Source organism: Nannobrachium achirus, assembly GCF_963921795.1.
Source record: "Nannobrachium achirus genome assembly, chromosome: 19".
NCBI lineage: Eukaryota > Metazoa > Chordata > Actinopteri > Myctophiformes > Myctophidae > Nannobrachium > Nannobrachium achirus.
This window is the reverse complement of record NC_137826.1, coordinates 4,601,313-4,616,367: the sequence shown is the minus strand read 5'-3', so window position 1 is coordinate 4,616,367 and position 15,055 is coordinate 4,601,313. Positions and strand designations below refer to the sequence as shown.

Sequence of the window (15,055 nt, the reverse complement as noted above, 5' to 3'; positions counted from 1 at the left end):
GAGTTTCAGCGTTCGCAATTCAAAAATAGCAGATATACAAGCTCACAGAGCGTCACCTTGTGCCGCGCTGCGAGCTTGTACATCTGCTATTTTTTTTGAAAAATATTGAAATTGTGATTTAGAAGGCATTTGTCTAGAATCTGCCTCAGGTTTATCACACTATCAGAGCTGGTAGTTAGACATCAACCTGAATGCATCCCCATCCGGAATCAATGGAGGTAAATTCACTATAATCACATTTTTGTCTAAGGAATGCAACAAAAAACAAAAAAATATTATTGACCTCAAGTCTCCATGGCGTGAGTAATCGATAGAAATAAGGTCATTTTGGATGTGAACTACTCCTTTAAATAAAATAGGAAAAGGATTGAAGAGTTAAGGAAAATAGAAAAGGGTACAGTTTCATGAAAGTACAGCTGGAACAATAAGTGTAAATTGACACTTTATTTTGATATTCATGGGTTGCATATTAAGTAGTCCTGCACCAGCCATTTTGAGGACCAACACAGGTGTTTTGATTAACATAGAACATTGGTTCTATGCCAATCAGACAAATTGAACACCTGGCTGTGTTTGTCCTCAATATGGCCGGTTTAGGACTACTAACCATGAATATAGGAGGAATATATAGTTAATTCTCAATACAGATGAAATGTTCATCTGTACTGAAAATTAAATATGTGAATATAAAGTTTACAATAACATGACACTACAGCAGAACAAGAAATAAACCGGAAGGACGTCATGGGCTGATTTGCATTTCAGGAGGGAAAAAGCAATATGCAATATGATCTATGTGATAAGAATAAATGTAATGACGGCGGTGACGCTTGCCGACAAAACTGTCTGCAGTCTACACTACAGAGAGTACAGACCAATAAATAACGCGTCGCCAAGTCATAACTATGGGTTTGAATCAATGAATGGCTGCATACGCTATCATTACTATCGGTACCCCATTTGCATTGGGGTACCGATTCAATGGGGCACTGTTACCTTGTAACAGTGAACTGTACTACTAATGTGACTGTCCTGTACTTTTTCCTATATGCAAACTTCTAATGAATAAATGTCCAATCAATCAAAACGCACGCATGGTTCATAGTAGTTCTCTAAAAAGCATGTTAGCTCTGGAGCGTTAGCGAGCTCTCTGCCAACAGCAGTGTTATTCCCCTTGACTCAAATGTCAACTAAACGTGCGACGTCTCAACTGTAGCAAAATAAATACAACCATTTGTCTCCTCGTCGACACAACGGCCGTTTTGAGATGATAAAGTACTATTCTCAGCGGTGGGGAACGTCTTGGAACCCCACGTTTTGTGTAAAATCCACTTTTTGGGGCAGAAAATGAATTATGTCCGCCAGACGGAAAGTCGTTGATTGCCTCAAGTGCGCCCCCTACAGATGTGGTCAATAGAAAAATACCATTGACCAGATCTGTAGGGGGCGCACTTGAGCAAGTAAAAGAATATCCGTCAGGTCGAAATTTTGTAGTTTTCTGGCCAAAAAGTGGATTTTACACAAAAGGAGGGGTTCTGTGACGTTTCCCATCGCGTAGAATAGTGTTTTAACTTCATAATACGGTCACCCTCGACGCCTTGTAAGCTTGCATATCAGCTATTTTGGAAATCAATCAAAAGCTAAACAAACATAAGCCACGATCGAGTGCTGCGTTTAGCTAGCTGCATTAAGTTGATAACTTAACTGCGAAGAGGGACATAATAAATAACTATCGTGTTCACTTATTTGAAACGACAATACCTTTTATGAGACAAGTTTTTTCTCCGTGTTGTAGGCGCGCACCCACGGCCCGAACCCTCTCTGTCAAAACAGAAACACACACTCACTCACTCTCACTGACTGCTGCAGCAAAGTAGCTCCACAAAGAATATGACTGACTTCTGGTCAAACTTCACAATAAAATCCAAATTGATAAACGTGTACGCCACCACGCGCGTGTGCCTTCCAGGGCTCCGTACATTTCCCTGATCTTTCATTAAAGGCAACTCTCACTGGTCACTGCACAGAAATGTCAACAATCGTGACTCAAAAAATAAGAAGGCTGAAAAAACGACTCTTTTGTGTTCACTGTTTAATATTTTCGTTTAGTAATTCCCCCTGGCTATGATTTGTTTTGTATTGATGTATTGATAACTTGTCGTTTGTGTTTGTATTTGTGTTGTGTTGTACTGTACTGTATTGTCTGTTTTGTATTGTCTTGTATGTCATGATATTTGCATAAAGATTTAATAAAAAAATAATAATAATAATAATAACTAGTCCAACTCATTTCAATCATTTTTTTAAGTAGCAATGCCACAGTTTTTAAATTCTATAACAAACTTTGTCAATATTCCATAAATAAACATATTTATTTAGGCCTATATTATAATATGGAATATTGACAAAGTCTAATATCACAGACATTCTAGGGCTAGTGGTAGGGGTGATTTTGAGTAGGCTACTTTACTGTCACCTGTGTAGCTTAACCTATATAATACACTATCATCAATGTATGTTTTAGTTATCCAAATCTGCAAAGTAACTAGTGAGGTCAAATGTAGGCCTACAATGTTTGCCTCTGTGATGTGAGGTAGCCGCAAATTGCAACACTAGATTTTTTTATAATGGGATGAATCTAGGGTTGCAATACCTCCCATAGGCAGCCGATGCATGAAAACAGTTTTTTGCTAACTGATTGTATTAAACGACTTCAAACTCACCAATATTGTAGCTCTATGGAAAGCTTGGAATTTACTCTTGCTAACTGCAAAGTGTTTGTTTCTGAAAAATCCACAGTAGACATGTTAGGAGCTACTTTCTATCCAAGAAATTTGGTTCAGGTGATCATTTTTTCTAAGTCCCGGAGTTTGGAAGCGCTCGTGGAAAATCCCTCAACGGTCCTGTGACCACCTGGTTCTAAATGTCACATTATGCAGGAGGCAGCGGTACATGGCGTTATAGAAGACGAGCGCTTCCGAAGTTCAGCACTTAGAAAATAAACCATGTCTGCTCGGATTTCTTGACAGAAAATAAATCATAACAATTCTTCGGTGGATTTTTCAGAAACAAACACTTTGCAGTTAGCAAGAGTAAATTCCAAGCTTTCCATAGAGCTACAATATTGGTGAGTTTGAAGTCGTTTAATACAATCAGTTAGCAAAAAACTGTTTTCATGCATCGGCTGCCTATAGTCCAGTGAAGTGTGATGTCACTTCCGTGAAATTGCGTGAAATGTCGCCCTCTACGGGGTTCATGCTGGTATTGTTATGTATTCAAATCCCCATAGGAGAATCTGCGAACGCCGCATATAAGGTTTGTGTTAAAAATATAAACACACCATGCTCTCGGATTGACCCAAATGGATATGAAGCATCGACTGAGGTGGAAATGTACAGATTTACCCAAAGAGTAACACAATAAACGCTAGAAACGAGTTACAACAGGCTATATCAGATATGAATGAATATCATAAACTATGCAGAATCCCCCCGCTGACAGAAACGCGCACATGGTGTGTTTATATTTTTAACACAGACCTTATATGCAGCGTTCGCAGAATCCCCTATGGCGATTTGAATACAAAACAATACCAGCATGAACCCCCCAGAGGGCGACATTACGCACAAATGACGACATGGCTTCGTTTCTCTATAGGAGGTATTGCAACCCTAGATTCATCCCATTATAAAAAAATCTAGTGTTGCAATTTGCGGCTAGATGTGAGGTAAAGTATAAATAAGGAAATTAAGTAGCCTACTTCCGTTCATCAAAATAATTGAGTCTCTGCCTGGTGAAAGTTACATACAGGGAAGGAATTTCGGGGAGGCCATGAAGGCTATGGCCATCGTTGCCCCTTAGTTTGGCCTTGTGCCCCTCCAAAAAATGTCATGACCTGAGGCCACAGTGGCCTTAATGCCCCAACTGACTGTCCCACTTTCTCCTCTGTCTCTTTCTCTTGTCAATATGTAGGCCTACAACAGTGTCTCTTTCTTGTCATGTAGACAACGGTGTCTTTTGTTGAGATTCTCAGCTATACATGCCTTACCCCTTATCGCTGTGAACTTCTTTGCCTTTGTTTTACTATTTTTAAAAACATTTTAAAATTAGCCCTATTCACGGCCCGCCCACTCAGCAACTTCCTGGTGCCGAAGACATGTTTTGAAGGGTAAAACCCTGCTAAAAGCCATCGAGTTAACACAGAAATCGCAAATTTAACGTTGTGAGCTTGCAGATCAGCTATTTGAATTGAAATATTCAAAAAATATTTTTGAAAATAGTAAAAAATTGCAAAAATGCTTAGGAATAGGCATGGATGAAAATAGAGCCCTCTGAACTTTTACGTCCCCATCTTTAAACCAATGCCAGGGGTCATCAATGCGTCTGTACACGGACAAACGTCTGTGGCAAGACTTGTCCATGTCCTCTTCAATTCTTCTATTTAAAAAATAAAAATCAAACCTCGGTTCGAAGTGAAGCAGTGGACAGATAAAACCTCTATTCTGAATGTATTTTTCATCTGTTTTGATAATCTGCAATAGCTACTGCATGTAGACCTACAAGACAGATAAACCCTGAAGGCCAAATTATCATGTGAAGCTTGACCAATCCTCAAAGTATCCATTCATCTAACCGGGAGGGACACCACACATTTTGCTTTTTGAAAAAGCCTATTCATTCTGGACTGATATTTTACACGTACGGGACAGGAAAAACCTGTTCATTCTGGCCTGGAGTGACCATATATGGACATAAGGTAACATACTTTGTGTTTTTGAAAAGCCCTGTTCATTCTGGACTGAGATCACCATATATGGTAATTAAACGGACATTCTGTGGGACAGGAAAAACCTGTTCATTCTGGCCTGGAGTGACCATATATGGACATAAGGTAACATACTTAGTGTTTTTGAAAAACCCTGTTCATTCTGGACTGAAATGACCATATATGGGCGTGATACACACAAAGCCACTCATAGGAAGCGGTTTTCACCGCTTCAAAAATACTATACAGCCAGTATACAGTGGCTGACTTGCCAGTCGCCAGGTTTTATACAAGGAATATAACTGCAAGTCACTCATCATGATATTGGATCACAGATTACACACTGTTCATATTCACAAATGCCTGCTGTCCATTGTGGGACAGAGCACAGAACTGCCATGTTTTCTGGAACAACTTGGCACCGTGGCTGTGGAGTGTCAAACTAGTGATTGGGAAAACCAAAGACAAGATGTATGCTTACACTGAACACAGACTGAAAAACCTGCCAATTATTACACGCATGTTATCTTCATTATTTATCTATCAAGTTCTCCTAAAAAATGACGTAATGTATCAGCAAAAATGACGTAAGACACTGCCTTTGTACCGACAGTACACAGGCAGGGCCCTTAGCCAATGAGGTGCAGCCAAAGGGTAGATCTTTGTGCCCATACATGGTGTTACATGTGAGCCCACACTGTTTCGTAGGAACAGTATTTCTAGTTAAATAAATAATATTTTCTGGAAGATGATCTAGACAAAACCTGACAGACCCGACTTGATCACCATTTCAAACACTCTTATAAGACTTAATCAATGATCATGACATATTCAAGATCATCTGGAGCTGGAAAGAAAACAATGAATCTATCCATTTTATATACATCTTATGTTTTGCAATTTCTTTCTCTGCTGTACACAACAGCACTTTTTTCTTTTCATACTTTTCTAACTTTGTAACCTTAACTGCTGTGCCGCCTCTGTGTGACTGATTTCCCCCTTGGGATAATAAAAGGTATTTAACTATCTATCTATTTATCCATCCATCTCTCTCTCCCTCTCTCTCTCTCTCTCTCTCTCTGATGTCACACTGTTGGATGAAGGAGTCTGCACCTGTTCCTGTTGTGAGAGGGTATCTTTTCACTTCTAACCAGGGGTTTGTAAACAATCTAATCGAGTTACTTAATTCGTACAGATAAAAGAAAAGGTCAGGGGGGAGAAACACATTTTATTCCATTACACAAATTACAAAACATCCCACACACCGTAGTTTCTTTTCCTACTCCACAAGGAGTTTTGCAGCAGTTCAATTCTCTTTCAGGCAGGACTGTCCTCATTAGTTGCCAAAGAGATGTAAAGGTCTGGCTGGGGGCAGTCTAAACGCCCAATTTATACACCGTCGTCTGATGAAGTATAAATCAAACTTAAGCCTCCTCGTCATCACTGCCTGCCATGCTGCTGTCTGTGGAGCCTACGTCGTCTTCCTGTTGCGCTGCGGGCTGTGCTGGCTTTTGTGCGGGCTGGCTGGGCGTCTCTGCTTGTTCCTGTGGGGGTTCTGTCTTGTCCGCGGGGTCCGGGGACGGGGCTGTGGTGCTGGTGGTAAGTGCTGGGTCGACGGCGTTGGTGGAGGTGGTCAGTGCTGGGTCGACGGGGTTGGTGGAGGTGGTCAGTGTTGGGTCGACGGAGGTGGTGGAGGTGGTCAGTGCTGGGTCGACGGAGGTGGTGGAGTTGGTCAGTGCCGGGTCGACGGAGGTGGTGGAGGTGGCCTGCTGCCCCTCCTTGTCCCCAAGGAAGGTAGCCCAGCCTTTCAACCGCTCCTCGCGTTCACGTGTCGTTTCCTCCACCTGCACATACACACACAGTGTTGAATTAGTCCGGGGGCACGCGCCCCCGCCGCCCCATATCTTTCCTGAGCAGGGATCACGCCTCTCACGAAAACGGACATGCATTGATGCCAAAACCGCCCAAGTTCACACCTCGACAGCGATACATTTTGGCATGTGTTCATAGACCTGGTTGCTTCTTTCTTTCGCATATAACCTGGCAACACTGGTCTTAGCGGTGTTGCCAACACAAAGAAATAGCAGATCTACAAGCTGATCTACAAGCTCCCAATGCACCGCGATGCAACGCATTGTGAACTTGTAGATCGGCTATTTCCACTATTATTCATGTTCTTTTTATGTTCTTCATATAACTGCACCATTTACCATTTAGGTACTCAAGTGTCTCATCAACGTGTGAGACAGACATCTTTTAAATTGCTTGATTTGATTTTTTCACCTATAATATTGCCCAAATTGTGAAGCCACGGTTAAAGTGATCTCATCAAATGAGAAGGACACAGCCTGAGTGTAGTATACCCGGCAGGGGCGTCATTTGGGTATGGCAGGGGTATGCAGCTGCCATACCCTGGGTCCAGGGGGGGGGAAGATAAAAGCTAGTTCTAAATATGAATCCATGAATGTCTCTTTGTCTATCTGTACGGGTTATTATGTTGGTAAATTACAGTAAAATAAAATGCTAAATTTTACAAAATGGTCACTTTAACAAGGTATTATGATTATATTATAGGTACTAGTCCTTACCCGTTCAAAGATATGAGCTCCGAAATGATGTGCAGTGTGTGGGTTATAGGGTGTGCACTGTGCACACAGTATATGAGGGATGGAAAGTAACTTTCTGGTGCTTGCATGATAATATGTAGGAGCATCAATGTAAGAAAGACCCGTTTCGTTTAAAGGCTACAGAGATACTGTGTACCGATCTACATGACAACATCTGAAAGAGGGCCAGCCAACACGATTTCAGATCAATTGCTCCAGCCACTGAGGAGAAACGCTGTGACAGACACTCAGACAGACACTCAGACAGACAGACAGACACTCACTCAGACAGACATTCGCAACATTATAGTATAGATATATAATTATATATTATATGTACTTCTTAAAATAAATATATCATGCCTGTTGCTAAGGTATGGCAACATGACTGGTGTCTTGCACGCGCGCGAAGGCGCGCGTGCAAGACACCAGTCATGTTGCCATACCTTAGCTTTTTCTGAACTGACGCCACTGATACCTGGTAGTCGGTGGTCCCGTCCCAGAGCGTGGCAGAGAGCTTCCTGCCTCCAAACCAGCGTCCGTGCAGCGTCAGCAGGCAGGCGTCCGCGTTGTCTGGTTCCTTGAACGCTACAGAAGCCACGCCATCTGGGTGTCTCTGCAACACACACCAACTGATTAACCCATTTAGGCCTAAAATTATTGACTGCTTTAACCAGTGAAAAATAGCAGATATACAAGCTCACAGCGCGGCACCGAGTGCCGCGCTGCGAGCTTGTAGATCTGCTATTTTTGGAAAAAGTCGTGAAAATGTGTGCAAATCTTTGAATATATGTATTTTCAAAGTGAACGTTTGTAACTCAAATTTTGCTTCTGGGTGGTCCCTGGAACTACATATTTTGAGATGGGGGTCCGTGGCCAAATAAATATCATTTTGGGGGTCCTTCACATGAAAAGGTTTGAGAACCACTGACATAGTAGTCTCTCAAGAACAGAGCTCTAGTTAAGTGAAAAGGACCTTTTCTTTGACGATGGCTAGCCAGATTGCTGACATAGAAACATAGGTTTTTTCCAAAAATCTTAGAAGGATTCAAAAGACACTTATAGAATCGGGTAAAAATTCTAATTTTCACGATTTTTCAAAAATAGCAGATCTACAAGCTCGCAGCGCGGCACTCGGTGCCGCGCTGTGAGCTTGTATATCTGCTATTTTTTTATATTTAAAGCATAAAATATTGCGTCATAATGTGTTCAGGCCTAAATGGGTTAATAAACTCTATAAGAGATCACCATTTTCTATTTGCCTTCACAAAGTCACGAAAAATGCGATGAGAGAGTTGACCTTGAACTCACATCAAAGATGATGACCTTCTTGACGGGTCCAAACTTCTCACACTCTGTTCTCAGATCGTCACGGTACTCATTCAGCACCAGTGGGTCTTCCTACAAGGGGGCCGACAGAGGCGTTAACACAACACACGGACAAACGGTTAGTGTTGCAATGTGTGACGTCTCTGTGGGGTTACCCTCCTACCTCAAAGTCACTGGGATGAAACATATTCTGGATGATGACAACTTTCTCGTGCCTCTTCCTCACTTCTCCCTTTTTCTCCGGCCGCCAGTCCAGCTGCCTGTCGGCAGACACAGACACACACACACACACAAACACACAGAGAGAGAGAGAGAGAGAGAGGGAGATGTGAGCGGAAACCAAGTATCCATCTACAAATGAAAAACAAGTGTAACACAACTATCAGGTAGGGCTGTCACGATATGACATTTTACATGACGATTAATTGTCACTCAAATAATTGGCGATTAACGATATAATTGTGTTTTTGTCTTTGATAATTACATTTCTGTTTGGCTTTTAGGCTTTGAAGTTGTACATGGCAGATATGACACATAACCTAAATATACAAAGAAATTACTGACATATTTGACAACTTACTACTTAAAAAATAACTTTGATAGTGGAAATAGCCGATCTACAAGCTCACAACGATGCGACGCGTTGTGAGCTTGTAGATCTGCTATTTCCACAATTTTTGACCTTTTTTTTGGAGCTGTGTGGAACACAAGCTCCCTATACGTGGCCGTGTGTGTGGCCGTGTCTGTGTGTCTGTCTGTCTGTCTGTCTGTCTGTCTGTCTGTCTGTAGCCTACAGGACCTTTTGTGACCACACAAGGGCGCTGTTGTTCAGGCCAGGCCAGACACCCACACACACACACACACACACACACACACACACACACACACACACACACACAAACACACACACACACACACACACACACACACACACACACACACAGCTCCACTTCGAACAGAGGTTCGATTTTAAATATATGAACATTTTTCAACATGGAAACGATTATGACGATTATGAAAAATAATCACGATTATGTCAAAAAATCACGATTAGACGATTATGTAATAATTGTGACAGCCCTACTATCAGGTATAAATATGAAACGGGAATTACTTCTGTTGAGCCTGTAACTTCTTCTTGTACTCCTTGTTCTTCTTCTTCTTCTTGCTGGCGTCGTAGTCGCCCTTCAGCTCAAAGCGCGCTGCCTCCACGTGCAGCTGGTACCCCCGCACCACTGAGTCATCGATCAGACGCAAAGCCAGGGCCACTGACTCCTTCTGCACGGACCACCACACACACACACACACACACACACACACACGGGCCACGGCCAAAGAAAAGCTTTTAACCCATTTAGGCCTAGAATGATTGAATGCTTTAACCAGTGAAAAATAGCAGATATACAAGCCCACAGCGCGGCACCGAGTGCCGCGCTGCGAGCTTGTAGATCTGCTATTTTTGAAAAAAAAGTCGTGAAAATGTCTGAAAATCTTTGAATGTATGTATTTTCAAAGCGAACGTTTGTAACTCAAATTTTGCTTCTGGGTGGTCCCTAGAACTAGATATTTTGAAATGGGGGTCCGTGGCCAAATAAATATCATTTTGGGGGTCCTTCACATGAAAAGGTTTGAGCACCACTGACATAGCAGTCTCTCAAGAACAGACTAACTGAGCTACAGTTAAGTGAAAAGGACCTTTTCTTTGACGATGGTTGGCCAGATTGCCGACATAGAAACATAGGTTTTTTTCCAAAAATCTTAGAAGGATTCAAAAGACACTTATAGAATCGGGTCAAAATTCTAATTTTCACGATTTTTCAAAAATAGCAGATCTACAAGCTCGCAGCGCGGCACTCGGTGCCGCGCTGTGAGCTTGTATATCTGCTATTTTTCAATAGTTAAAGCATAAAATAATGATACACAAAATGTGTACCCGTTCTAAATGGGTTAATACAGCAGTACTTCTCGTGCAGGGGCGAATGACTTGACTCAAAAATTTGAGTAATACTTGGTTGAGCACCGTTTCACATGCTGGAAATAGCAGGTCCTCAGTAGATCAGTTATTTTGGTGCGCAAATAAGTACAAGTCACCCTATTAATGAGTATTAGCTTAAGTGATTACCTTTACATATGAAACGAATCATCAAATACTCGCATCAAAATCCCAAATCTGATTTGACCTGTTAAGTTCTGAGTCAGGTTACAGCTAAAGAACACAGAGGGATGCTGTGTTGGTGTGTCATTTTGTTTGTGCATGGGTAGGTGCCCAATCTGCCCATAGGGACTGAGGCACACGTGCTTCCCTAAGAGAGATAGGAGGAAAAGACAACAGACCTTGAGGTAGCAACAGAGGCCGTCTCCCTTCAGGTTGCCCTCTCTGTCTTTGTAGAGCTTGACTTTGTACTCCTCGGTGATGGGGTCACGCATGACGATGCCACACTTAGACATCATCTCCGCAAACTCCTCAGTGCTGGTGTCTGGCGGCAGCCCTGGAAGGAGGGAGAAAGGGGGACGGGAGGTTGGGTGACCCATAATTAGGGATGGGTAATGTTCACCTTTGAATCGATACGATACCTTTTTCGATATCTGGGAATCGATACGATACCCTTTTCAATACTTTTTATTTAAGTTTAACTGCTCTACAGAGGTGATGATGATCACACAGTGTGGCAGAGCGGAGAGTATAGACGTTGGATAATCATCATAATAATAAACATTATAGGCTATTGTCGGCTATTTTCCACAGTAACGAGTGTAGCCTACTACAGCAGTCATTAAACTCTCAGTAGCCCAACTGTTACAGATGCGACCGGCCAGGGGTGCGTTCCAGAGTATCGAAACGAGGTATCGTTTGTTTTTACGTGAACCGGCAATCGATACCATTAAAAGTATCGCAGACGATACCCATCCCTACCCATAATAACGTGTAGATCTGCTATTTACTTTTGCTATTTTAGAAGAATTAGGGACATTTGTTTTTTTACAACAACGACGTGCAAAGAATACAGATACCAGGCTGAATGTGGTTAAACTGACATCATAATAATAATAATCATATTAATTTAATTGAAATGTATATTTAAATAAAACCTATATATGTATATGAATTTATTTTCAGCAGAATAAAGTCATAAAATGATCGGGGGCAAGGCAGCACTAACCTGACACATAGACGTTGGTGTTCTTATCGTTGTCCACGTCAAACCATCCTGCACAGGAAACAAAGATGTATTCAATCATATTATTTGTCAAACAGTTCTACAATGTGTATTAAAACCATTGTTTGTACCCTAGCCCTAGAATGGCTGTGATATTACATTTCACGTATTCCAAATACACAGCCATAGATCGCTCCCATGCCCGCCTGGTTAGCAGCCTGATCTTCGCAGCATTTCATTTGTTCAGTCCAGCAATCATTTCGGGCCCGTCACTGACAGATGCAGCTTGTGGGAAAGAGGAGATATTTTACTAACCAGCAGTACCCTAGCCCATTGGTTCTCAAAGTGGGGTCCTTGAGGGAGTTCCAGGGGGTCCCCAGCTAAAAGATAGTTAGGAACTTCCTATAGGAACCAAATGGACCCTTATGGGTATGTAACCCAAGAGAGTACAAATGGAACCAAATGGACCTTAACGGGTCCATTTGGTTCCATTTGTACACTCTCAGATTTAAAATTGATTTTACAATACAAATTGGGACTAGAAATGCCATTAAATGGGGGTCCGTAGCCTATAATGCATGTCAAACTGGGGGTAATTGCAATTAAAATGATTCAGAATCACTGCTAGAGCCGTAAAAAGATCTTCTCTTATGGGGGTCCCTGGCATATGTTTTAAAATGGGGGTCCGCGGGCTAATAAGTGTCAATTTGGGGGTCCTTGAGGGTTACATTTCTCCATTCTGACACTAACCCTATACCTAACCCTATCCCTAACCTCCATTCCCTAACCGGAATGGAGAGCAGCCCCCGTCCTTGACATGGTTTGAGAACAACTGCCCTAGCCTACTGTGCATGACATGTGTGATCACAAACAGACATGCAGACAGCAGCACGCTACCTGGCTCTGGCTTCCTTTTCTCTCCTTTCTGCTTGGCTTCTTTGGCTGCATTCGGGTCAGGCTTCTTGGACTGCACTGACTCAGGGCTCTCCTGCACGGGTGCTTTGCTGTCCGGGCCCTGGGGCGCCGTTTCAGCACTGCTCCCCAGCGCGGCGTTGGCATCTGGCTCTCCATCCTGGGTGAAGCCATAGTTGGCCTGGTAGGCTGCGATGAAGTCCTCCGTTATCTGGAGGAAAATGACATGCCTGTTAAACCAGCTAGCTCCAAGAACCACCTGTCTCCCATAAGTCAAGTGAGCTGCCTCAAACACATTTACTTTGTGTGCCAGCCATGGGCTGACAATATACATCTACAGCAAGCAACTCATAACAGCTGCCAACTATATAAGCTTCAGCTGCTAGTGCATAAACATAAAACTTACAAGCAACTAATAGTTGACAAGTACCAGGGTGCTGTCTGCTGCTGCTCAAAGAGAAACTTAACCAAATAACCTTACATTACTTAAATGCTACCCTACATAACTACTAATCCTATTAAAACCTAATCACTCTGTCACTCCCAACAATCAAGTTGATGTATGCCATATTGCTTTAAAAGACAGACATCACTGGTGTCAGGCATGGTGTCGGGCAAACATAGCAAATAAACCATCTACAAGCTCACTATGCTTTGCTAATAGATTATTTTTTATAATCGATAAAACGAATTAGTTTGATTAACTTTTGCATCCCTATCGAGTTCTTAGGCTTATACTTTAGGGAACCAGGCCTTCTTGTCATGGTCCCAGTCGTACACAGTGCCATCCTCTGGATCGGTGTAGGTGTACGGGTCTGAGCCGTCTTCCGCTGGCTGACCATAGAGCTGCTGCAACCGCAACTGCTCCACAAACTCCTTGTTCTTGTCAGGGTTGCCGCTCATCTACAGCCAGAGAGACAAAGACATGTCACATGGTTGTCGAATCTTAATGATAGATTACAACGTTAACAATGTTTGCAGTTTCACTTGACTGGGACAAGCAGGTACCCGTGATTCAGTGGGGTTAGTGACACTTCATCATGAAGAGAAGTGCTACGTGGATGAAGCATGCACACAATGCCATGCATTTTTTCAGACTGCAGGCAAATACAACCCCCCTCAAATATGATCTTTAAGACTGACTGTTCATACTGTTATTTTAAATAGATCAGGTCAGATGTGTGTATGCCATGCAGACAGACATCCTCCATCAACCTATCAATGGTTTCTGTGGTCAGCATGTAACTAACGGTGAGTGACACCGTCCCACTATAAGGGGAGATACGAAACGCAGGTGTCATAGCAGCCAACAGTAGTGAGTGAAACACAGTAAAAACAGGCCATTCAACTAGTCCAGTGGCAATCAAAAATTAAATTAGGATGAGGAAAGAAAGGAAGAAAGAAAGAAAGAGGCTTTGGTGTACTTCTCAAACTAAAGGCCCATTCCCACTGGGCCAGATAACAGATTGCCATTCAAAGTGGATGGTAGATACTAGATACAGATAAAAAAAATATCTGCCACAGATAAAAGAAATATCTGTGGCAGATATTTGTTTTATCTGTATCTACCATCCACTTTGAATGGAAAAATATCTGGAGAAAGAGATTTTTTTTATCTGTTGTCTGTCTGGCCCAGTGGGAATGGACCTTTAGCCTTAATTAAAAACTGTCACATGTCAAAATCAATACATCTACAACAGTCTTGATCCAAGATACAAAAACATATCACATATCAAAAGAAATCATCATAACAGTGTCTCTAAGTAAAGGTCCTCCTCCCCTCCCAAGGCAGGACACTGAAGTCCCACAGGGTGGATCATAATTCATAGCTTCATGAGGTGGACACTGATCTGGAACCCAGCAGGCTGCCAGTGAGAGGAGCAGCCAGATAAAACCCCTCAACACTTGGACCTAACATTAGCAGGCTAAACATGGCCATGATAAACGACATTATCCATGCTAGCTGTCTGTCTTGAGTTAGCGTTAGCATAACGTTAGCAGTAGCCGTCCAATTAGATACAGAAGAAGAGCAGCACACGTTGCTAGTTTATTTATTTCGTTATTTTCATTGCATGCTGAGAGTCAATGACAAAGCCAGCGGGTGGTTGTATTATTAGTGGAGTTACAGGCAGTAACAAACAGTACCTTTGCAGCGCGGCGCCACTTGAATGAAATGAATAATCTACTGCGTTTATCCCACCACAATCCAACACACTATCCCAGATAGAGCGCGCATGCGTGACCATTACAACCCGTGTGTGTGCTCGATTCAAGACACAGCTGCT

General features: G+C 42.4%; 2 protein-coding genes across 2 annotated transcripts in view; both read right to left on the bottom strand.

Annotated features, from left to right (window-relative positions):
- Positions 1-1,878, bottom strand: part of rad50 (RAD50 homolog, double strand break repair protein) — an 80,919-nt gene extending 79,041 nt beyond the window's left edge. The window contains exon 1 of the mRNA XM_080748394.1: positions 1,762-1,878. The gene's annotated coding sequence lies outside the window, so the exon portion shown is untranslated. The remainder of the gene's footprint in view (positions 1-1,761) is intronic.
- Positions 1,879-5,983: 4,105 nt separating this feature from the next.
- htatsf1 (HIV-1 Tat specific factor 1) lies at positions 5,984-14,975 on the bottom strand. The gene is made up of 10 exons (XM_080748952.1): positions 14,916-14,975; positions 13,509-13,673; positions 12,756-12,981; positions 11,862-11,909; positions 11,035-11,189; positions 9,815-9,978; positions 8,864-8,960; positions 8,683-8,772; positions 7,850-7,987; positions 5,984-6,609 (listed from the first exon to the last, which is right to left on the bottom strand). The coding sequence occupies exons 2-10, from the start codon at positions 13,671-13,673 to the stop codon at positions 6,190-6,192; spliced, it is 1,503 nt and encodes a 500-aa protein (XP_080605078.1). The 5' UTR covers positions 14,916-14,975; the 3' UTR covers positions 5,984-6,189.
- Positions 14,976-15,055: the final 80 nt, after the last annotated feature.

What these genes read in the sequence shown, in the direction of transcription:
- htatsf1 (XM_080748952.1), bottom strand. Translation starts at nt 13,673, where the DNA reads ATGAGCGGCAACCCTGACAAGAACAAGGAGTTTGTGGAGCAGTTGCGG. An exon ending in GAAAAGGAAGCCAGAGCCAG is followed by an intron (nt 11,910 to 12,755) that starts GTAGCGTGCTGC and finishes TTTCCTGTGCAG; the next exon opens with GATGGTTTGACGTGGACAAC. An exon ending in GCCTCTGTTGCTACCTCAAG is followed by an intron (nt 9,979 to 11,034) that starts GTCTGTTGTCTT and finishes TGGTCCGTGCAG; the next exon opens with AAGGAGTCAGTGGCCCTGGC.